Source organism: Dipodomys spectabilis, unplaced genomic scaffold (assembly GCF_019054845.1).
Source record: "Dipodomys spectabilis isolate Male_0828 unplaced genomic scaffold, ASM1905484v1 ptg000096l, whole genome shotgun sequence".
Classification (NCBI taxonomy): domain Eukaryota; kingdom Metazoa; phylum Chordata; class Mammalia; order Rodentia; family Heteromyidae; genus Dipodomys; species Dipodomys spectabilis.
In genome coordinates this window covers 24,285,069-24,309,324 of record NW_024870773.1, presented here as the reverse complement: position 1 = coordinate 24,309,324, position 24,256 = coordinate 24,285,069, and the positions used below count along the sequence as shown (strand labels likewise).

Below are 24,256 nucleotides of genomic sequence, written 5' to 3'. Positions count from 1 at the left end.
TGGGTACTCAAAGTAGCTAGTGGAAGGTTTTGAGCCTAGGCAGGCACTTTCCCCCTTTCCCCCCATATCAGGGTTTGAACTGATGACCTCATACTTGATAGGCAGAGCCCCACCTGATCCTTGATCATTATTGATTGAGACTTGTCTCCGTCTGCGGCATGTATCTCCTTGGGTGCCATTTGCCTGTGTTCAGCTTCCCATTGTCGCTAGGAGAGCAGGATTGCTCAACCGTGCGCAGCTTGCCATTGTGGAGAGAGAGAAGGATCCCTTAACTTTTCTGTGCATGCTGGCTTTGAACTTTGATCCTCTTGTTCTCAGCCTTCCTTCTGTGTACCCAGAATTACAAGCATGAGCCACTGGTGCCCAGCCAGCTTTGCTTCTTCCTGACCGATCTGTTCTGTGTGGATTGAGTAGATGCTAAGAGCTGAGCTCGAGGCCTCTGCAGAGTCCTGAGGAGACGAACGGGGCCCAGGGTGGACCCATGAGTGGTAAGGTGGTAGGTAGATTTCTCTGTTGGCTTGCCTAACTCAGTCCAGGCCCTCATGGAGGACGGACAGACACTGATAGGTGTGGTACCTGCGGGTCAGCCAGGTTCGTCCTGATGCGTTCGTTGAAGAAGCTCCTGTTGGTCTGATAGAGGTACCCCGCTCAGGATGAAAACATCCGTGGATAAATTGAAGATGAGTAAACTCTTGGTGGCATCAGAAAATCAGAAAGCTCTTTGTAAGAAGAGTCAACATTGCCCTAGGATCTAAGTTTGCACTGGCCCAATGTTATTCCCCGGGGACTGTGCCTAAGTTTCAGTGAGGACAGGGGACCGTGGGCTGCCCTGAGTGACCGCCCACCTTTATGATCACCATTGGGGTGCCTAGGAGAAGGGCAGCGGGTCCCATGGCGGGTAATTGTAGCAGTCATGGGGCCATTCCAATTCTCAGCAGCGTCCTGGCAGGCCTGCCCACTGCTCTCTGCTCATGCTCTGTGTGCTCAGGCTTGGTGGCAGGACTTGCTGCAGCCCGTGGAGGGGTGGGGGGAGAGGTTGGGTGGGGGAGGGGAGGAGAGGCTCTGGGCCAGTGCCTGGCCAGCACAGGCCAGATTCCAGGGCCTGGTTGGAATGCTTATCTCCTTATCTATGAGCAGACATGTGACCGGATCAAACAGTCGGCCAGCGGGACCAAGCGCCGTGTGTTCATCATCGAGACCATGGGGGGCTTCTGCGGCTACCTGGCCAACATGGGGGGCCTGGCAGCCGGAGCTGATGCCGCCTACATCTACGAGGAACCCTTCGACATCCGAGACCTGCAGGTGTGTCACAGGGTTGGTCCCTGCTCGCCTTGGACTCTGTTCAACCTGGCCAAATGAGTAATGGTATTTTATATCAGCCTGGTATTATTAAACCCTGCAAGTTGAAGCCAGGTGCTGGTGGCTTACCTGTAGTCCTAGCAACTCAGGGGTCTGAGGTCTGAGGAATGCACTTCGAAGCCAAGCCCGGGCTGGAAAGTCTATGAGACTCTTAACTTCAGTTAACTACAACCCAGAAGTGGTACTGTGGCTCAAAGTGGTAGAGCATTAGCCTTGAGCAAAAGAGGCTCAGGGACAGCACCCAGGCTTCACTCAGGAGCGGCACAATGCAAGTTGAGTGCTCTTTAGGCAGCACCTTGTTCAACTCCAGTGCCTGAGTATCAGGAGCTCTTTGGTGGGTGACTGAGTGGCTAGGTGTGTGAAAACAGCTTGCACATAAATGATCGCCTCTATTCAATAGATCAGAAGGTGTCTGATGGTGGTACTTATTTTGTGGGATCTGATACTTTAAGTATCCATCTTCTGTCAGGTCTTTTCAAATATGACTGACTGCTGTCTGTGACCTCTGCTGTCCTTGTGGATCTGAGGGTGGGCAGTTTTATCAGGGTTGAGGGAATGTTGTTTCCCAGGCCTGTGGCCTCCTCACAAGAAGTCCTCTGTTGTCCACTGCGAGAGACTGAATTGTGTTAGGCAAAGCTTTAAAGTGCCCACTGGGGTGGCTAGGATGGAGACCATAGATGGCTAATTATGTCTGAGATTGTATAGAAAGTCAGGAAGCAGATATATCTGAGAGCTTTAAGAAAATATGTTACAAAATAGACAGTGTGCAAGATTTGGACAAACATGGAATAACAGAAACATCCAATTTATTCTAGGAAGTTTTTTTGGGGGGAAGTTGAGTTCCATTGACAAATGTGTAATAATAGTCCCATGTATTACAACAGTTTCCTAACAATATTTGCATTTAGTGTCATCTGATAGTGTGTCTTGTCCTCTCAGAGTAAGGTATACAAGTGGCTGGCTTTCCCTAGTGCTCGCAGCCTCACAGTTTGTGGCACACAGTAGGTTCGGCACATAGTTGGTCCTTAAGAGTTTATGTTTCATCAGTTAACAAGACATTTCTTTTTCTAGTCCAACGTGGAGCACCTGACAGAGAAAATGAAGACCACTATCCAGAGGGGTCTTGTGCTCAGGTACAGGAAATACTTCCAGTCTTCCATTTTAAACCTAGGTTCTTGACCTAATCTATCTTTCTATCCAGAAGGAGCCAGCATAGTTCCTTTGTTACTGGCTTTTAGTCTGGATATTGAGGAATCATAGGACAGAAACTGAATTGTTAAAAACACACCTGCATTTAAATAAAAGGTGATTAAAAATATGTATACACACATACACACATACACATATATTATTGCTTTGTAGTCTGTTTTTACCCCCAGGATGTCTACATTTTTGTTCCGTTTTTGCTTTTGGTGCTGGTACTTGAGGCTTGAACTCAGGCCCAAATGGCTTTTTCACTCAATACTGGCACTCAGCCTTTGACTTTTTGCTGGTTAGTTGGAGATAAGAGTCTTGTGGACATTCTTGCCCTGGCTGGCTTCAAACTCCAGTCCTCAGACTTCAGCCTCCTGAGTAACTAGGATTGTGAGCTCTGGTGCCTGGCATACTACTTGTTTAATTACGCCCCTTCTTTATGGAGAGAGGAGAAAATTATGAATAGAGTTGTGTAGAAATTAAGGGCCCACCAGGCCAGCCAGAGGTGTGGCTGTGCACTCCGGGGCCCTCCACAGGCGGTTCAAGGTACAGCATGACCCCACATAGCTCTATGCCCATCACTTGGTGACTAACGCCAGCTGTGCTGCATTTGTTTCAGAAACGAAAGCTGCAATGTAAATTATACCACGGATTTCATCTACCAGCTGTACTCAGAAGAAGGCAAAGGAGTGTTCGACTGCAGGAAGAATGTGCTGGGTCACATGCAGCAGGTAGGGCCCATCTCCAGACCCCTCTTACACGGCTGTACTTTGAGCCATCTTGGGAGGGGAAGAGCACCCATCTCTAGTTAATTAAGAACATCGGAGTTTTAAATCACGCTAGCTTTTAGGACAAAAGAAGCTTTAGGATTCTTTCAGTTGTGTTGAGTGAATGGTGATTGTTCAGGAAAAAGCCTACCAACTTGCATTTAACTGGGAGACTGTTTCATTAGAAATGGCTACTCAAATGAAATACTCGGTTCAAATACAGATGGAGCTTTCTTAAGATTTAATGTGGAGTCTCAGACCACTGGTACTTACACACAATGAGAATGGCTTGGAATTGCCTTTTGTGACTGTAAGTTCGTTCCAAATGATGCAGTTGCAGCTCAGGTATATAGTAGGACAAGCCAGTTAGTTACATACTCCCAAACCATACATTGTGCTTCAGTGAGCTTTTAACAAGGGTCTGCCCATTTATTTTCGATTCACAAATGCCTTAAAGTTATATGATCGAATTAGTCGTCGGCATATGTACACTTTCATGGTTCAGCTTATCACATGCTTCTAGGAAATGGCGAAACATTCCATCTCAGAACAAGTTGCACAAACTTCATTTGTTTATTAAACTTGCAAATCTCTCAACAATGAAGCCGACTTGTCCCACTCACAGAAATCTTCATCTTAGCAGAGATGAGATCCGCCCCCCCCCCCCCCCCGCTTTTTTTCCTTGGTCCTAACATTATAGAAGCTAGAAATGTACAAAACCAAATCATGTTTTCATCTCTTAAAAAAAATCCAAGGATCTTGTAAGATGGTGGATGTAAGGTCCACTCCTGGATGACAAGCAGACTCCACCCTCCTCACAGCAAAGTCTCCACCCAGTACCTGCATTACCTAGGCATCTGGGACACCTGGAAGAGGTCACATCTGCATCTGCTGAGGTCACATCTGAATTTGATGTGGCTACACCTTTCTCCACCCATACCCTAGATAAGGCCTAGCCCAGGCCCAGATGCCCTCTCTCTGCTCTCTCTCTGCTCTCTCTGCTCTTTTCTAGCTCTCAGCTTTTTCCTTCTCTTCTCTTGCCCAGCTCCCTTCTCTTTTCTAGCTCTCTCTCTGCTCTTTTCTAGCTCTCTCTGCTCTTGTCTAGCTCTTTTCTAGTTCTTTCCTCTCTCTTTCCTCTCTTTCCCAGCTCTCTCTCTTTCCCAGGCCTTTCCCAGCCACGTGGAGTGCCAACCTTGCCTGGTCCCAGCAGGTCTACTGAATAAACCTACCCCTTACCTGAATACCACGTGCGTGCTGCTGTTCTTACTCGGCTACCTCTTTTTAAAAACCTAACAGTGGAATTTTTTATTTGCTCAATGAAATGCAGAAAGTTGTGTAACTAATAGTTCCTATCGCTTCACCAACAGGGCGGATCGCCTTCACCATTTGACAGAAACTTTGGAACCAAAATCTCTGCCAGAGCAATGGAGTGGATCACCGTGAAATTGAAGGAGTCCGCGGGCAAAGGTGAGCAGAGGAGCAGCACCAAGGCTCAGGCTGCTACCTTGGAAGGATCGTTGGTGATGGGAAGGACGTAGGCCCTTTTCCCGTTCCATCTTCCCATTGAACTGCCTGTGGTAAATCGTATTCCTGCTACTCTCCTGAGTATAGCTAGTTAGCAATATAATTAGGTTTAATGAATGAAATAGGATGTTTTATTCCTGCTTTTAGTGGTGGTGGTCATATAGTTTAGTAGCATTCTGATGCGACAGATGGCTGGACTCTATTAGCAACACCATAAAGCACGAGGTTTATGGAACAACTGAATTTTATTTAAGCTGTTTTAAGACTTACCGGTTGATTCATACTTTTTTTTTTTGAGAGGGGGGAGAGAGAAAGCAAGGGACAGCGGGGGACCCCAAAATAAATGAACTAGGAAACAAGAGTTTTCCTTCTTTTCAAAACCCAAATGTGTCCTCCATTATTGTATACCCTCCCCACCAGAAGTAACCTCAGAATTTTGAGATAATCTTGACCTTGAGTTCTTTCAGAATTGTATTATGCAGGAATATGTCTTCAAAGCCAGTGAGGGGACTTAGCTTGACTTTATATACAGTATTGAACTTTCTAATTCATGAATGCATGTTGCCTCTCTCTCCACGGAGTTAAGCCCTTGGTTGCCTATGTCAAAGCATTGTTTTTCTCCATAAAAACATCACTTTTATTTTGGTGGGTTTGTTCCTATTTTAAAGGTATATTAAGTAATATGTAATATTTTTATAGTGTATAGAAATACAAAAATAATATTTTGGCCATCAACAACTTTTGTATATTCTGAAGGCTAATTATTATTTATGGATTTATGTTTGCATATGAATCTTTGTGTGTTATCACCAGCTATTCCTTGCTCAGTGTTAACAGGTCAAGAATTCTTTGTTTTTGTTTTTGTTTTTGTTTTTTTGGTCAGTCGTGGGGCTTGAACTCTGGGCCTGGGCACTATCCCTCAGCTTTTCAGCTCAAGGCAAGCACTCTACCGCTTGAGCCACAGCACCACTTCTGGTTTTCTAGTGGTTTATTGGAGATAAGAGTCTCACGGACTTTCCTGCCTGGGCTGGTTTTGGACTGTGATCCTCAGATCTCAGCCTCCTGAATAGCTAGGATGACAGGTGTGAGCCACCGGCACCCAGCCAGGCCAAGAATTCATAATCGTAATGAAGTCTCTCTGTAACTCAACATTTGTTGTCAATATGATTCATCACTTGCTAAATAGATTTTCCATTATTAAAAGTTAGTGTACTTTATGAAGTTCTTATACCAAACCACATAATCAGTTAATAAGCTAAATAACTGAAGCAATATATTTATATTTCTATGCTATTGTTAATATGTTGGCATGTTGATATGCTAATTACTGACTTCCAGTGTTAAGAACAACCTTTAATTTCATGGTTACAGTGTATTCTTTATTTACTGCTGGATTGAATTTGTAGCTGTTTTCTATAGTCACTGTGTTTTAATGATTGTGAATATTTGCCAGCATCTTCCCTCTAGTTCTGTCCCTGTCAGGCAATTGGTTAGTTTGATATTGGGGGCTCTGGGTCAAGGGTAGGCTTTCTGTGTTTTTTGCCTTTTAAAAACAAATTTGGCCACATCTCCTGGTGAAGTTGCCCATCAGACCTTTCAGTTTTCTTTGTGGGAAGATTTGTTTACTAAGTAGATTTGTATCATGTTTATAAAGTTACACTTTGTAGGAAACTGAACTCATTGAAATATTCACAACCCCTGACGTAAAACCTTTCATAGTCTTGTCAGAAAGCCTGGTACATTTCTGGTTGTTGTTCACTCCGTTATTGGCTGTTTATACCTGCTTTTGTATCTCATGTCCTCCTTTTTTTAGATTTCTTTTCAGTCTATGAATGCTTATCTTTGAGTGTTGGCCATTTCCTTGCTAGAGGGTTCAGGAAGCCTTTATTCCCCACCACTGTAAAGAAAGCTGCTTTCCAGGAATCGCATCCCTGTGGTGGCCTTTGTACTGAGGTGCTAGGTGACTGGCTCCTCTCCAGGAGTGTGAAAGAAGCCCATCCCTTTATGGGCCTCTCTCCTCCCAGTCCTGGAGGCTCTACGAGGATGCTCTGTGGAGCCAGCAGAGCTGTGCTAGGGAGGCCGGGAAGGACCCCAGTCACAGTACAGTGTGTGTCCCCGGTGGCTATAGACATGTCTCCAGTGTAAGCCATGCCACCCCTTCTGAGCTCCACCCTGAGCGCAGAGGACTCTGAATTCTTACCTCACCCTGTCACTTTGCACCCTGAAGTCAGCAAACTTCTCTTTCTCTCGTGGTTCCTTACTTCATAGACCATTTCATCTGCCCACTCAATGGAAGACTTCATGGTTCTTAGGACTTTCTTTTGTTCCTGTTTTGCAGGAAAGAAATTCGCTAGTGACGATTCCATTTGTGTGCTGGGAATATGTAAAAGAAACCTTGTCTTCCAGCCTGTGGCCGAGCTGCGGCAGAAGACAGATTTTGAGTAAGTCCATGAGATGCTGCATGTGCACATCTCATTGCCATTAAAGGGAAAGAACGCTAGGAGTTGTGGGTTCAGTTACTGTAGGTAGTACCGTAGTCACCTGTTTTTAGGAATACATTAACTTTTTTCTTTTCTTCCTTTTTTAAAAGGCTGAATTCGGAGTTGGTTTGTTTTTTTTTTTTTGAGTGTTTTGTTTCATTGAATCATGGAAAATCTAGAGGCTAGGTTTATTAATTAGAAATAAAAACACTCAAGAGGATTGATTGGCTTATCCAAAGGGATATATAAATACCAGGAACAGCTAACATGTAACTGACAATGTAAGTGTATTCTTTTTTTTAAATTCACTACAATTTTTTAAAATTATCTTTAAGTAGTTGTACAAAGAAGCTCCCACTCTACATACATTAACTTTTTTCAAGTGAGGATAAAAAACAATACGCTTTTACCCTTTGGAGATGTGGGGTGGATTTTTTTCCCTGTTTTTTGGTGTTGCGTGTGCCGAGGTTTGAATTCGGGACCACATTCCTGAAGCTATGAGTTGTACCACTTGAGTCAGGCCCCAGCCCTTTCCCCTCTGATTTTTCAGGAAGAGCCTCATTTCTTCCTGAGCCCAGCCAGACGGTGATGCTCCTGTCTCCTCTTCCCAGGTCACTAGCATTACAGAGGTGCACCGTCGTGGCCAGCACTTTTAACATAAGGTCTTGCTAAGTTTTTGTTGGGTCTGGCCATGAAACCATAATCTTCTCATTTCAGCCTCCTGTGTGGTTGGGATTACAGTCATGCACCATCATACCCAGCCTTTTGGGTTTTCCGATGTTAAAAAAATAATAACAACAGTTTCACTTGACTAAAAATGAACTGCCTTATTATCCAGGCAGCTTCACAAGTAAGAAGTCTGTTGTTCCCGGGACACTCGGAATCAACGTTTATAAGTGGCCCGTGTGGTCATTACTGCCGTCTTCTCTCCCTGCCAGGCACAGAATCCCCAAAGAGCAGTGGTGGCTGAAACTGCGGCCCGTCATGAAGATCCTGGCCAAGTACGAGGCCAGCTATGACGTGTCTGACTCAGGCAAGCTCGAGCCCCTGCGTCCCCGGAGCGGCCACGGCCACGGGGAGCCTGCGGCCATCTGAGTGTCACGCGCGCCCCAACCTCTGGACCCGCACATGCATCGCATCTGGGCGGCCTGCAACGTTCCAGGGACCATTCCTGTTTTGTAACGTTTAAGTTATTTATCAGCACTTTATGCAAGTATCGTTGACCAAGTACCGTCGGCAGTAATACCTAACCAGAAAGCACCGGTCACCAGTCCCGTCACCAATGTCACTCTGACACCCCCCGCCACAGCCCCGTGAGGAAACCTTCACGCACTCGATCCAGAGTCGGTCGTCTACCATGTACTGTCTCGTGCTTTATAATGTGTGTATCTAGTGGAATTAAACGTTTGCCTAAAACTCCCACGCTCCCTGGGGTTTTGTTTTAAGGGAATATGATTCTTCCAAGGCTGCTTCTCGGTGGTCCCTGAACGACCTCTCACCAGTTCCGTGGGCAGAGGTCAGCAAAACATCAAAGTGTGCAAGTACAAATTCATAAAAGGAGGAAAAAAGACAATGGCTGGATAAAATAGCAACTGTAGCAGGCAGGCAGTAGGCAGACATGGACTCCAGCCTGGCCTGGTAAGAGCTGAGGTGGAGACTTACCCTGGGTCAGGTCATGTGATACTGTTGATGATGCAGGTGGCTGAGCTTATGGGACTGCAGGCTCACACTCTCCGTTTATTTGTTTGTTTGTTATTATGCAAGTGATGTGCGGGGGTGGGGGATGTCACAGTTATATAAGTCAGGTAAGGAGTATATTTCTTTTTTAAATAGTGGCACTCTTCCCTCACTGTCTCCCAGTTTTTCCCTCCTAGTTCATCCCCCGCCCCCAGTTCATTTTCAGTGAAGTACCTAAAAAGTATCTCTGCTGCATTTGTTCACCCTTTGTCCCACCATTTCTGTGTTTCCCCTTGTCCTCCCCCAAACAGATAAGCTCACAAGCAAGACAAAAGGTACAGTAAACAAAAACCACAACAAAGGAAAACGAAACAGCAACAAAACCCCTCATTCCATTTTCTGGAGCTCATTTCGGTAAATATTTTATATGATCATATGCACATAGTTATTGATTACAAAGGCTCCATACTCGGCTTCTAAAAGTGAGACAGGGCGTACAATTCAATCGTGAAAAAAGTGTGAGCCAGGTACCAGCGGCTCACACCTGTCATCCTGGCTACTTGGGAGGGTTGAAGCTTTAGACTCGCTTGGGCAGAAGAATTGCAAGACCCTTTCTTAACCCATAGCTGAGTACAGTGGTACATGCCCCTCATCTTAACTAAAGGGGAGCAGAGCTTGGGAGGCCTTGCAGACCAGGCCAGTGTGAGAAGAAAGTCAGACTTTCCACGGGAGGGAAGCCAGACTCGTCCCAGTTAACTAAAGCTGAAGTAGGACAACTGTGGCTCACGTGTGCACCCAGGTGGAAAAAAAGACCCTGTCTCAGAAACAGGCTCGGGGCATGGCACAGGTGGTAGAACACTTAACCCAGCAAGTGCAGGTTCTATATTCGAACCTCAAGTACCACAAAAGTAGGCATCTTATACTCCCTTGATTCCAGTCCTATTTCACATTAAAAACCATCAAGGAGTTTTTAAGAACTTGCTACCAGCCGGGTGCTGGTGCTTCACTCACGCCTGTAACCCTAATTACTCAGTAGGCTGAGCTCTGAGGATCGCAGTTCAAAGCCAGCCAGCCTAGTCAGGAAAGTCCATGAAACTCATCTCCAATTATCCACCTGAAAACTGGAAGTGCTAATGGCTCAAGTGGTAGAGCGCTCACCTTGAGCTGAAGAGCTCAGGGACAGCACTCGGGCCCGACTTCAAGCCTCAGGACCAACCCTCCCTTCCCCCCCCTACTCCCCCCCCCCCCCCCCCCCCCCGCCAAATATCACTTCTTTTAGTAAAACATAGTGACTGAAGCACAGGTACAGCAGTTGTCTTTTATTTTTAAAATAAATGTTCTAAGATTATAAAGTTTTAAATTGCTAATTTATTCATATTTGGCATTTAAGACGTGATCATGTCAGTTAATTTCTTCAGCGTCATGATATTGCCTTCGTTAAAAGTTCTTGTCTAACTTGCCAGTCCACAGATATCTTTGGCCACATTTTAAGAATGACATCGTGCTGCAGTTATGTTTTTGTCCTTTGAAATGGAGACCTGTCAAGCTCAGAGGCTTCATTCTGAAGAGCCACCCCTTCCCCACCACCGTGTTATGTCCTGAGTTTGAGTCCAGCCTGAGTGGTCTGCTATCTTATTAACCATGATGGGTCACAAATACTTGTGGCCGCTATCTTATTAGCCACGATGGATCCTTGGAAATTTTCGCGTTCTCTGGTCCAAGAATGGCCAGCCCATGTGTGCTCTTCCCAACGCCAAGGTACCTGAAAGGGAAATGGCAAATTAGACTGTTCCCCCATGAAGCTTTTTTGTTTCTTTTCATTCCCCTCCCAATACTGGGGCTGGAACTCGGTGTCTGAGGCTAGCTTTTGCTCACTGGTTGGCACTATGACCTGAGCCACACCCCCAACCCCAAGCATTTTGAAAAGCTCCACAGGAAGTCCTCCCATTTCTGAATTCTATCCTCCTGACTGAACACAGGAAGTCACCCACACACTCACTTCTGGCTCACGGCTGTGAGTTGGTTGTGGCTCACGGCGAAGAGCTGTTCCCTGTGTGCCTGCTTCATCTCATCAGAGAGACCAAACAAGAAGTGATTCATTCCTAAAAGATAAAGCACAGGTGCACAGTAGATGGTGGGGAGATGCTCTTGGTTCTGTGCTCATACACAGTGGGGACATGGTTGGTATGGTACGTTTCAGCCAGAGCATTCTTATGGCCTAGAGATACAACACCAATCTAACACCTAGCACCGGGCTCTGTGGACCCCTGCCCCAGACTCCCATTTTTGGTATGTGGCCAAGAATAGTAGGCAAGGGTCACATAAGGCTAACAGTGTTGGGGACAGGGGCACTGTCCTGGTACATCACAAAGCTCTTCATCTCTACCCTGCGAGTACATTATTGTGGGCCACTGCCTGGCTTTGCTGGGAATTATTCAGGTTCTGAAATAAAAGGATTTAATTCCTTTGTTAGGCAAATACTGGGAGACTTTTTTGTTTTTGTGTGGGTACCTGGGCTTGAACTCAGGGCCTGGGTGCTATTCCTTGCTTTTTTTTTGCTCCAAGCTAGCCCTCTACTACTTGAGCTATGGCTCCACTTCCAGCCTTTTGTTAGTTGATAAAAGTCACACGGACTTTTCCCTTTCTGGGCTGGCTTTAAATCATGATCCTTGCATCTCAGCCTCCTGAGAAGCTAGGATTACAGATGTGAGTCACTGGTGCCCAGCAAGAGGCTCTTGATTGCATGTCAAGAAGCATGTTTTTAAGGCCCAAACTGAGGCTGTCAAATGTGACAGTCTTATCAAGAAGGACACACATGGGAGAAAGTGGCCAACTTGCTATCTGTGGTCTATAGAAGCCAGGAACCAAGCGACTCAGAAAGCTATGGGGGAGCTGTTTGTGAACACCATGTACTGAGCTTTTCATGGCTCATGATACCTTTGTTAGAAGGAGCAACAGGCCCATCCACCACGGAGAACACAGACAGTTTGGCTTCATCAATGTCCTGCTGTGTGAACTTTCCAGACTTAGCCCAGTCCACAGCCTTCCCAAAAGACTGGAGTGTTTCTATTGAGTTTGGATCCCTAGGAAATCCAAGGAAATGGTGAAACTTTATTTTTTTGTAACCAACGGAAGGAGTTACAACATTGATGTGTTGACTTAACTCTGCAACATATGCTGTTTGTTAGAAGCTCTAAAGTGAATGCTCCATACTCCAAACTGCCTGCAGACAGAACCAATCGCTCTGCAGAAATTGCATCACAAACCACAGAACCCTCAGGATTCACTTTCTACACTTGGGAAGAAGTATGTCTACAGTGCTGGCCCCAACTGCCAGACACCATACATGACTTGCGCCCTGATTTCCTCAGGGGTGGAAGCCACATGGGTAGAGGAGAGTCAGGAGTTCAAGGATGTTAGCAAAGACTCTTCATTCTTATAGGACATACTCAGAATAGGCAGGAAATTACCCAGCCTCTCAGGCCCTTCCCTTGCGTCCATGTGAAGACCCAGCTCTGTGTGCCTGCTGTCCCTATGCTGCTCCTGCCAGTGTGAGGAGGACCTGTGGTCTCCTTGGTCCTCCTCGTCAAAGGCACAGCCAGGGTGGTGAGTGGGTATGACGGAACAGGAAGCACTTGGACAAGGAGAACTCCTTCAGTGGCAAGCTCTCGCACTAGAGCATCAGCTAGATGCACGTATGCGAGGCAGAAGAGTCTCAACCAATTAAAGATTCACTCCAGTGCTGGGGTGCAGATCAAAGGGCAGAGTGCCAAGGGCAAGGGCTCTGAGTTCAACCCCTGGTGCCACAATAATAAATAAGTAAATAAATAAATATTCACCCTACAGTGAATGGTAACCATCTTAGGCCTATGAAACGGCAACAAAGCAGTGGCCTATTGAGACCCCTCTGTGTGTGTACCAAACCAGCTGGGACTGAGAACAAGTAATAGTCCTGAACACAATGGTGCTGTCCTGACCGGGGGGGGGGGGGGGGGGGGGGGTAGCTAGGGGCTCAAGTGAAACCAGCAAGCAGGAGAAATGTCTCCTCTTTTCCTCATGTCACCCCCCCCCCCCCACAGGAAATGGCCCTGTGATAATTAATACAGCCAGCGACGGTGAGATTCTGTGTGTTCCCACAGGTGAGAGAGTGAAGAGACAACTTGCCTGTAGGAGTAGAGAGTAAAAATCCCATTGTAGCTGAGTTTGGCACCTCCACCGTAAGCGCCCCCTTTTTCTCGAATTTCTGTGTGCAAGAACTTTGAAGTCATCAACCTCGCAAGGATCTTAAGACTGAAATTAAGGATTAAAAAAAAAAAGAAGTCAAAAACAACATGGCTGATAAGGAAGCACTGCAAATCACATCATCCCAAGAAACATGTGAATAGGATGAAGTGAAAACGAAAATAAAATCGACATGGAACATATCAATACTAAATATACCCTAACAAACATCATAATCAATCACAAATCAGAAATACTTGATCGCAAGCCATTCACAAATTGAAAATATTGGTAAATGCACTGGTATGAACATGTATGAACTTTTCTTTGTCGAAACAACATGCTGTCACAGTGTAAGGACTATGAAAATAGTTGTCATTGTAAGTAGCGTAGAGATGAATGGGGCATGTGTATAGGTTCTGTGAATATACTATGACACTGTACATAAGGAATTTAGTATTTGCAGATTCGGTATTTTCAGGAGTCTCTAAAAAGCATCCCCAGGGATACTGGATGATGACTGTATCTCATAGTCAGTTTTTCTTTCTCTTTTTTTTTTGGTAATGAAACCAAAGTAGCCAAGAAAAGAATGTGAGAAAGTACAGTTTTCCAATAGCTGATTTACACCACAGGGGCTTGTACAACTGAGTGTTGATTTAAATGCTCCACATCAGAATGTGGCAAAAGAAATACGGAAACTCTGAACTGATCTTTCTCTTAGAAAACACTAGTACTCCAAAGCAAGCAAATTCACATCTATAAAGTGTCATTTTCTGGGTTCCTAGGGTCTGTGTGGCTCACAGGACTGTATGAGGGTTAGAAAGTAGCTATTCCTGGGCTGGGATGTAGCTCAGTGACAAAGCTCTTGTCTAGCAAGTGCAACGCCCTATGTTTGATCTCCAGTACCAGAACAGGAAAAAAATATATAAAAATAATACAGTTAAGTTGTGCCCTAGTGGCTCACGCCTGTAATCCTAGCTACTGAGGAGGCTTAGATATGAGGATTGCAGTTCAGAGCCAGACGGGGAAGGAAAGTCCATGAAATCCTTATCTGCAATTAGCCACTGAAAAATTGGAAGTGGTGCTGTGGCTCACAGTGGTTGAGCACTAGCCTTGAGCAGAAGATCTTAGGGACAGCACACAGGTCCTGAGTTCAAGCTCCAGAACCGGAAAAAAAAAATACAGTTAAACACCAAGTAGCTCGGCATAGTGGAGGGCTTTCTGCTCACAAAGGCTTAGCTGTCTGCAGCTATCCAGGGTGTGTGCTTCGAGCATTTCTACATGAGTCTGGCTGGTGGGGTACAGTCTGGGCAGAGGAAGACCTCCGCCGGTGAAGGTGGCATTGAGTGGCACAGCGCAGAACCTTTCTGGGTTGCACAGCCTGCTTTTTACTTTGTAGCATGCTAGATCAACTTGATTTTTTATTGAGGCGGAGAGCTGAGAGAAAGGTCGCTGGCCACCCCTCTTACCTGGCGTGATCTGGGTCTGTATAGGGGACGGTCCTGACACATTCAGCGACGTAATTCACGGGGAAGGGTAGCTGGAAGTGGGTCTTCATCTGGCATGGCTTGAACGTGGGGTCCTGAGGCATGGAAGGGCGTGGGTCACACCAGGCTGCATGAACCAGACTCGGCTTCCAGGTGCTAGAACTGGTGGGCGCTCCCCGCGGGCCTCTCCCCTGTGGGTCACTAGCTGGGCACTCCTCACTAACGGCTGGATATGAGTTCAACACCTTCCCAGCATAAAGGTTCGTGAGGCTCTATCTCAACTAATGTCTGGGCATGGTGAAGTGTGCCTGCTACCCCAGCGATGGCGGAAACGCAGTGGCTGGGGGCAGTGACCCGCATCCATCATCCTCGGTGACACAGGAAAGCCCAAGCAGGACAGCAGCCTGAGCATGAGGCAGGACCCTCCCTCAAAGATAACCAAAGCAGAGCTGGGAAGGTGGCTTAGTGGTAGAGTGCTTGCCTAGCATGCATGAGGCTCTGAGTTTGATTCTTTAATACCACACAAACAGAAAAGGCTGTGGCTCAAGTGGTGAAGTGCTAGCCTTGAGCAAAAGAAGCTCAAGGACACTGCCCAGACCCTGAGTTCAAGCCCCAGGACTGGCCAAAATAAAAAAATAACCAAAGCAAACATGGGCAAGGAGGCATGGCTCAAAAAAGAGAGTACCTGCCTAACAAGTACAGGCTCTGAGATTCTCCCTTTTCTCCTCCCCTCTCCCCAAAATTAATCCCACTGCTTAATTCAAGGTGATCTGAGGAGACCTGACTCAAACAATTAAGATGAGACTCAACTGCAAGCTGGCAAGGCCACAGAGAATGCAAATGTCCTAATCATCAGAGCAGGGTGCTTACTCAGCACCATCTCAAAAGAACTCAGGGTACATTGCAAGACACAACTACCCCACCTTAGACAAGGGTTAGGCTCCCTTTCCCTCTTCTGCACTGCCCAGTCATAAACTGCATCTAGATGAATCGGTCACGGAATGTGAGAATCAAGTGCTGTAGTGAGTTGTCAGTGCTCCAGGCAGCAGGAGGCTGAGCCAGCAATCTACCCGCACGGGAGCGGGAAGCCACCTCACACACAAAGGGAGCGGCAGGTCCCCGTGCCCCGTGTCACTCACCGTGATCAGCTTCCTTATCATGGGGGAGCTGTTTTCTCGAGAACTTCCAACAGAGCCACCGGGCACAGGCTTCTGAAAGCAAAATTGCCAGCACACATGAGGAAAACACCCAAACCCCCAACCCACACCTCTAAATCGCCAGCAAGGTATGGATTATGGATTTTATGAAAACTTCAGCTCAAATATTATTAGGGAAGATTTGCTTCACTGTTTAAAATGAATGTTTTGGTGCTTTAAAGAAGTGAAAATTTTTAGTAGATTTTTCTGATAGCCAAACAAGAGCTTGTAGTACAACATAAAGAAAAATACTTCAAGCTTTACTTCTTGGGTACTTTCTGATCTTAAAACTGTATCAAGCCAGGGTGCTGATGTGCACACAGACACAGACAGACAGACAGGCAGACAGACACACACACACACTGCATCCAGAAGAGGAGATGATGTAACAACTTTAGTCAGAGGGCAGAAGGCCACCTTCACACGTTTCTGACTCGCAGGGGAAGTGAGGAGATGAGATAGCTGGGAGTCTAGGAGACCACGCCAGCAATGAGGCAAGGGCAAGAAAATGTCAGTAGGGAAGACGAGGATTTCCCCAGATCAGCAATCTGTCAGCATTCTCCAGTGAGAGGGAAGTAGAGAGTGAGACTGTGGGTCAATCAGACTAAAACTAATATCCTAAGTCAATCCAATTTGCATTCACTCCTGAGGATAACTAGTGTCTCAAGTTAATCAAATGGATCCACCTAGGATATTACTCTAGCGTAGAATCCATGCATTGGTGAGTCACAGCAAAAAGATTTTACAAACACCTCGTGTCTCCCAAAGCCTCAAAGAATAGGAAATGGATCTCCTTGGATCATCATTTCAGACTGGAAAACAATCTGAATGTAACATGTGTCACATCCCAAACCAAAGTCTCTTTCCTTATCAAGAAACTAATCATTTTGAAGGATAAACAACAAAAATCTGAAGCCGAAAGGGGGTCTGAATTCTCTTTCACACAGGTTAGTGACTCTAACAAAGGGGTTCCCCATCTCTAACAACGGGGTGATTACTGCTGCCCCACTGGGGGTTTTTATGCCTTTGGAGAGAACCAGAGCTGGTTTTGGCAGGGCTCAGCCACCAGCCCTGCATCTGGTTATTACCTCGACCACGTGGGGGCGCACAGGCCTCCGTTCCTTCTTACTTCGCCCCACGTTTTGGAGGAAGTTTTCCAGCTCCTTTGCTGCCTGAGCCATCTGCTGAGGGGCGGCATTCACGGAGCATCTGCATGAAGGAGGCCATCGTGAGTGAAAATAAAACTCAGCGATCCTACTACCAATGGTATCAATGACACAAAACTTAGAAGTGAATATAGCAGTGTTTCTGTATAAACTAATCCTCTGAGATGTTCAGAAGAAACAGTGAACAGGTGTGGGAATCAGTGCTTTCCAATGCTCCTGATATCTGCATGTTAATTCTGTGTCACAGCTGGTCAACACTGAAAACACGGCCAGCATGGGAAGATGGCGTGTTTGTCTTCATGCTGTGGCTTCCCAGGTGCAAAAGGAATGAGAGGATTACCAGGAACTGCCAGCAATCCCTTCAGATTCCCAACACAAAAAGACTGAAAATTAAAGGCAAAACCAAACAGCAATAGCAGCGGCAAAAATGCTGCCCAGAGATCAACAAGATAAAAATGTCAACTGATCGCTAAGGTCGATATATTAGAGGATGTCAAAACTTACCTTGCTTACTTTTATATAACTAGTACTACTACCTAGTACTAGAATATGAAGTTATTTCAACTCTAATTACTGACAGTGTATCTCCCCCACCCTGTTCCTAAATCCTGACTTTAACAGGAGACACAATTAAGCTAATACTAACTATACTTTAGTCCCTGTACTCACTGCTTTGCATTTTGAGAGGGAGGCAGAAGGTCCCTAGAGTTAAGTTACCTAGGATGCTCTGGGTACAAAGGTAGGTACTGGAATAGGAAGAGATCAAGCCAGACCCGCCAGACTCATGGATGGAGCACTGACGTATTCTCGCCACCCAGACTGTGCTGTGGTATCTGCCACTGATTCTTCATTACCAGCCTTCTCTTTGCAAAACCTACCAGCAGATGCTAGTCTAGTGCTACTAGTAATAAGATTTTAATAAATAAGATGATTAATCATTTTTAAAAAATGTAAATGCACAAATCTGAGGTGGTAAAGCCAAGTTTATGTATATGATTGAACTGCTTTATTATATCATTTATCTATTTTTTTGTGCCAGTACCAAGGCTTGAATACAGGGCCTTGCACTCCCGTGAGGCTTCCTTGTTCACTGCTGGTGCTCTACCACTTGAGCCACAACTCAAGTCCAGCACTTTGCTGGTTAATTGGAGAGAAGAGTTTCCCAGACTTTCCTATCCTTGGGTTTCAAACTGCAGGCCTCAGATCTCAGTCTCTTGAGTAGTTGGGATTACAGCATGAGCCATAGCTCTGGCCATTATATAATTTCATTCTGGAAAGAAACTGCACTTTTAGTCTGACTTTGCTTATGAAACTTTCATTTTGGAAGCAATATCTCCATGTTAACCCTGTGTTCTAAATCTACTTCACAGTTCTAGGATTGCATTAGTTTGCTTTCCTCCTCACCTCCCACCACTGTTATTAAATTTAAAATGCTATTCTTTTCCCCTCCCATAGAAAATAGTTTTAGTGTAACTGAACACTGCCAAGCCTAGAATCAATTCCTCATTTACATCCACAAGATACATTTCCATAAGTTTACTATCACATGAAACAGTTGTAAACACTGCAAGTGGCAGGAATGAATGGCAAAACCTCTATGTGGACACAAAGCCTTAGCCCACCTCATATGATCACAAGTCAGCAGATGCTTCTTGATCCGTGGCAGCTTTCTCAGGACTGGCTTGATATCTGACGTCTCTGCGATTCTCTTCATCAGCTTCACCTGAACCAGAGAACTCCACACACTGAGAAGGAGATCACACATACACCCTCCTGCTACGAAATCAAGCATCCTGGACCCCAGAGTCCTGCCTGAGCAACGGGACCTGTGCCCAGCTTGTGCCCGTGTGCCCTCACAGCCTGGGGAAGGGTTTGATTTGACACAAGGGGAAAGGCAAGTTGCACAATTTCCCCCCTAACATCTGGAAATTAGAAGGCTGATTAGAAAGCTCTGTTTTCTGACACTTAAGATGCACATTACCAGAGAACACTGCCAGCTCTGGAAGTTCTTGCAAAACCAGAACCAGCAGCCTTTCCTCCTGCTCCCCACCTGATCCATCCCGCTGAAGGTCTCCTCTAAGTCTCCGGCAGGCGTGAGTGTCCTGCTGGCTCGGACGGATGCATACTGATGGCCCGAGTCCGGGATTCCATTGGAGAGTTCCTGCGCCGCCATCTTAACTAACACTTTGAAGTGTTCTTCTTCTTCGAAGTTAGGGCTAAGGTAAAAGAAAAACACGATAAATTCCTGGAGATGAAACGTGCCTCCTCTACTATCCCGGACATCTCATCACATCTAAGGTTTCTGAGTACTTTTACCATCATCAGAAATGTTATGAGTCTATAAGAATTACAAGTAAAATCAGGCTAGGATGTGAACTTGGGACAAATAAATTTAAACTCTTCTACTTCAAACGTGTCAGGACGGTTAGAGCTCAGTCTTTGGCAGGTGCCAAGGATGCACATCTTTTTATAAAGAGTTACTTGTTAAATATTTCATTCCATAGATGCATCATGTCCGGTAGGTTTCGATCCAGGCAGAGAGATGAAAAGAGAACACCCTGAATCATGAAAAAAATAATACAAAAGAAGAAATTAATTATGGTTTAACCTAAACCAAAGGCACTGTCGAAACAGCGTGACGGTAAGCGTGCTGTAGAAAAGACAGGACTGACTACCTGCTCATAGGCGTCCAGGTGTGAGTCGTCACAGAGCACCTGGGGAGACACGGTCATGCCTCCGGTCTTCAGTTCTATTTGCTGAGCTTGCTTTCTGTAGTCAAGAATGCCACAGCCCAGCCTGATATGGAAAAAAACAACTCCTGAATTACCAGATCGTGTGTAAAACTGTGCATCTTGAATGATGAGAGACTGTCAGCTCTAGCCTTACAAACCTCCCCTATACTTGAAAGGCTACAGAGCCCAAAGGTATTTAGGCAGCAACAGTGTGGATGACTCCAGCCCTCTCGCCAATCCCAAGGTCAGTGTCTCCTCTCCAGCAAACTCACTTCTAGTGTCTAGGCCACTAGACACTTAGACACCCAACAACTAGCAATAAATAAAGGCCTTTGCTTACAAATGCTTTCTTTCCTTCTTTGAAAATATTCTGACACCAACTACATTTTGCTCAAATGTGGTGGTGGTCATGAAGGGGGAAAAATAAGACTTTGTAAGTCTCTTTTAAGTGAGGCAGATGTTCTCTCGGTATTCATGCTCTGGGAGAAACATCACTGATGCTTCTGACAGAAGAAATGACTTGAGCCAAGGGGGTGATGGGAGTGTTCTCTAAAACTGCTATGAAAGGACAAGCAGTGGAAGCTATTTAATTTTTAAAGAAGGAGGAAGGAAGGAAGGAAGGAAGGAAGGAAGGAAGGAAGGAAGGAAGGAAGGAAGAAAGGAAGAAAGGAAGAAAGGAAGGAAGGAAGGGAGGGAGGGAGGGAGGGAGGGAGGGAGGGAGGGAGGGAGGGAGGAAGCAAGCTTCCCAAAAGCAAACACCATTTTGCATGTGACTCAATGCTCAGCCAGGGTGTAGACCCCACTCCGCCAGTGCCCAGTGTGGATGGACTTCAACTCCACAAAGAGCACTTTAGATTGGGCCCAGGTCTTGCCCAGTGTGTTCCATGGTGTGGGTTCCCTCAATTTCTCTAGAAAAAGCAAGGCTGTAGCCCTGTCTACTGCATATCCTGCTACCTCAGCTACTGACCAGGAACAGAGAGAGGACATACACTGTGTGCACTCGTGCATGTGCTCCGAATGTGTGCAGACATGTCTCTGTAGAGGACAGCTGCCGTTAGCTTGGCAGGGAAGCAGAGGAAGAAAGGAGTGGGCTCACCGGTTCGCTGAGACCCGAGTCTGGCACGAATAGGTTTACACTCCCTGATCAAACACAACTATTCCTTTCCAAAAGGTTCATGGATTGATACCCTTTAGACGTGCACAGCTACACGTTATTACCTCATTCTCCAGATTTGTGAATATTATAACACAAAAAGCCGGTTCTAAATAAATACCTTGTGCACTGGATACTCGTATCTTCTAACACTAAGGTTTTAAGGCTGAAACGGTTGACTGAATGGTGACTGCTGTTCATGTGCTAAAACAGTTACATACCCAGAACCTTCTATTCATGACCCGAATGGCATGGATGCATCTGTGGCAAACCTGAGACTCACTTGGTGAGCACGCTGCAGAAGAGAGGCACGTACGGCCGCAGCTCCTCGGGAAGTGTGTTCAGGCTGGAGAAAGCCCGGAAGTACACTATGCCGTTGGTGGGCTGGGCGCAGTACTGCACGGGGACCTCTCCAGCTAGAACGCAGAAGGGGTGGATTGACATGAAAATTCAACCAGCAAAAAACGTAATCACGTTTAATATGCAAGACATAATGTGATTGTTCTTCAAGGCTAGAACTTTACAACTTGCATGAGCAAAAGCCAGGACTCGTGGGTGAACAGCTGTACCTAAATGCCCCGATGCAATGTTCATTATGAGAGACAATGGAAAGAGTCTTCAACACGAAAGTCATAGTTGCTTTGCTGAAGAATTAGGCTAGAAGAACAGTGGTGTTCTTCTGGTTTCAGAAATATATCAGCATTCCAGCCGGTCCTGCCTCATCTCTACTTTGAGTCAAAGCCCTCACTTTACTGACCGTGGGCCTGACCAGGTCATTCTACAGCATCCGTTCTACTTGCTTCCAGTGCCACTCCTCAACCAGAGTCCCGCCCCCTCCACAGGTGCACAGGGCTTACTGCTGTGGGCCCAGGGGTATCCCAGTAGCCTCAAACAAGATGTTCTGGAATGTGCTTGGGACTCCTCGGCCTAAGGGCATTTCCAAGTCTCTCCAGGGCAGGCACGATGACTCTGTTGCAAAGCCTTCCCTACCATAACACCCTACACCAGGACTATCGCACGTGCTGATGATAAATTTAGCTGAACTAATTATTTTAATAAATTTAGTTATTAATTAATTTTTAGTTAATTATTTTAATGGGACTCGCAGATTAAGTAAAACCTGTAAGGAATTACATGATCACTGGGACATGATCCTTAATTTCCAGAAGGAAGAAATCCTCTTGTTCCCCATCTGTCAGTCTCTCTGTCACTCACTCACTCACAGAGGTCTATAGAATCAAATCTGCAGGAGTAAGCTGGGCACCAGTAACTCACACCTGTAATCCTAGCTTCTCAGCAGGCTGAGATCTGAACATCTTAGTTCATAGCCAGCCCCGGCAGAAAAGTTCCCGTGAGATTCTTATCTTCAATTAACCACTCAAAAAACCACAAGTGGTGCTGTGGCTCAAGTGGGAGAGTGCTGGTCTTGAGCACAAATTGGCTCATGGACAGCATTCAGGCCCTGAGCTCAAGCCCCAAAATTGACACACACACAAAAAAAGTAATTAATTAAAATCTGCAGGAATAAATAAGTACTGTTAAAACATAAAACCAAGGATAGGGATGCTCAGGGTCTAGATTGTATTCAAGGCTGTCACTGGATTCTGAAATCAAATCAAACCAAATCGACCCCTGTTCTCAGAAAATCCTAGGGTCAGATCCATGGACTGCAGTCACCAATGTTTAAGGTCACCCACTTCTCTGTCAGGAGAGTCCAGAGTCAAGCAAGTCTCTTTTGCTATCCCCACAAAAGCCAACGGGAAAAGAAGCAACTGTGAGAAGTGAAGCACAGCACTGGAGCACAGAGCCAAACACGACAGACACTGGGTGAAGAACAGCCTTCCACCTCTCTCCATTATCCAGAACTCATCGACACCTAAGCTTTGTGAAGTCCCATTTATCCCTCCACGCAAGAAAATAAACACAAGTGCTTACAGAGCAAACAAGTCTAAGTGCTAATATATCACTTGTAGGATTCATGATATCCCAAAACACCATAATGGAAACAGATGGAATGGGATCTTAAAACAAAGGATTAAAAAACAGAATTTCCTTTAGTCCATCCTTCATCTCATTAAGAATATGACTCTAGTGGAAGATGTAAAAAAATGTAAATTTTCTAAAACAGTTTCATTTACTAGAAAGACATTGAAAATTGCTATTCAAAGAAGCTGAAATAGTTTTAATGGTTAAATAACAGTACAGTAAATTCTTGATTATATATATTATATAATATATATTATATATACATATATATGTATGTTTTAATGAAAGAAACCTAGGGCTGACCAAGTGTTGAAGTGCAGACCATTTCTTCACCAAAAGCACAGGAGTAATGGTGTCTGCTGAGAGGAAACTCAGGAACACATGAGAGGTGAAAATAGGTGGACAACACATTCAGACTGAAGAAACCAGAGTTTCTACAGCTTTGTAGAACCAAGAAGAAGGGAAGAAAGAAACCCTGGTCCCAATTCTAGATTTCTATCATCTGGTACAGACTGAATATTTATCCAACAGGCAAGATTTCTTGGTCCTTGGGGTCTAATAGAGCTGACTGGAAAAATGATGAAACAAATTTGCAAGGGTCTGGAGATGCGTGAACTTTTTTGAGAAATATCCCAAACATGACCCCATGTGTATGAAGCTGGCATTTTTAAGTCATTCAGGGAACCAAGGCACCCACAAAATGAGAGAGACAGTGACCTGCGGTGGCCACCTCCAGCTCCGTGAACGGCATGGTGGGCTCGATGTCAGAGACTTTCAAGGCCGGGAGGCAGGAGGTGTCTGTAGGGTTACTCTGCTGATTGAGCAACTCTAAACCTGGAAAGGAAAGAAGGAGAACACACACTTCATCTCTTCTGTCCTTTGTCTGAGATTCAAAATTACCCAGGTGTGGCCAGGTGTCACTGATGGGTGGAAGGAGCTGCCAACTTCTGAGCATCCTGAAATCACTCTGCCACCCTCATTGCTCCTTCCCTAACTTACTCATGGTCACCACTGAACTTATCCAACGTCTTCTTTTCTCTTTTCCCAAATCACAAGTTACTAGCAGTAAGGACAATATTCCTTCCCAGACACACAGAAGACAAAAATTCAGAGGATTCAAAATATTCTCTCATTTGCCTTTTTTTTTCTCTTGATATTCACCTTCTGATTGTACTCTCGTTCACTGTGACTTCTCACACTCAAGTCCACATTTTGAGAGTTACTAACCAGAAGTAACCACTCCATGCACTAGCCTGTGTCATACTTATTGTTACCACCAACCATTAACGCAACAAAAGTTCACCAAGACTGGCT

At 45.5% G+C, this 24,256-nt stretch overlaps 2 protein-coding genes across 4 annotated transcripts in view; one reads left to right on the top strand and one right to left on the bottom strand.

Moving 5' to 3' along the window:
* The window catches only part of LOC122113003 (phosphofructokinase, platelet), a 60,466-nt gene extending 51,726 nt beyond the window's left edge, over nt 1–8,740 (top strand). The window contains exons 17-22 of the mRNA XM_042685892.1: nt 1,138–1,302; nt 2,431–2,492; nt 3,173–3,284; nt 4,688–4,787; nt 7,183–7,285; nt 8,263–8,740. Of these exons, the coding sequence (XP_042541826.1) occupies nt 1,138–1,302; nt 2,431–2,492; nt 3,173–3,284; nt 4,688–4,787; nt 7,183–7,285; nt 8,263–8,419 (699 nt within the window). The 3' untranslated portion in view covers nt 8,420–8,740. The remainder of the gene's footprint in view (nt 1–1,137; nt 1,303–2,430; nt 2,493–3,172; nt 3,285–4,687; nt 4,788–7,182; nt 7,286–8,262) is intronic.
* Nucleotides 8,741–10,305: 1,565 nt separating this feature from the next.
* The window catches only part of Pitrm1 (pitrilysin metallopeptidase 1), a 28,575-nt gene continuing 14,624 nt past the window's right edge, over nt 10,306–24,256 (bottom strand). For all 3 annotated transcript variants that reach the window (XM_042685888.1, XM_042685890.1, XM_042685891.1), the window contains exons 15-27: nt 23,660–23,776; nt 21,240–21,372; nt 19,747–19,867; nt 19,553–19,629; nt 19,122–19,287; nt 18,694–18,794; nt 16,994–17,114; nt 15,849–15,920; nt 14,692–14,804; nt 13,166–13,291; nt 11,939–12,084; nt 11,001–11,103; nt 10,306–10,763 (exon numbers count right to left, since the gene is read on the bottom strand). In XM_042685888.1, coding sequence (XP_042541822.1) covers nt 10,670–10,763; nt 11,001–11,103; nt 11,939–12,084; nt 13,166–13,291; nt 14,692–14,804; nt 15,849–15,920; nt 16,994–17,114; nt 18,694–18,794; nt 19,122–19,287; nt 19,553–19,629; nt 19,747–19,867; nt 21,240–21,372; nt 23,660–23,776 — 1,490 coding nt within the window. In that variant the 3' untranslated portion in view covers nt 10,306–10,669. The remainder of the gene's footprint in view (nt 10,764–11,000; nt 11,104–11,938; nt 12,085–13,165; nt 13,292–14,691; nt 14,805–15,848; nt 15,921–16,993; nt 17,115–18,693; nt 18,795–19,121; nt 19,288–19,552; nt 19,630–19,746; nt 19,868–21,239; nt 21,373–23,659; nt 23,777–24,256) is intronic.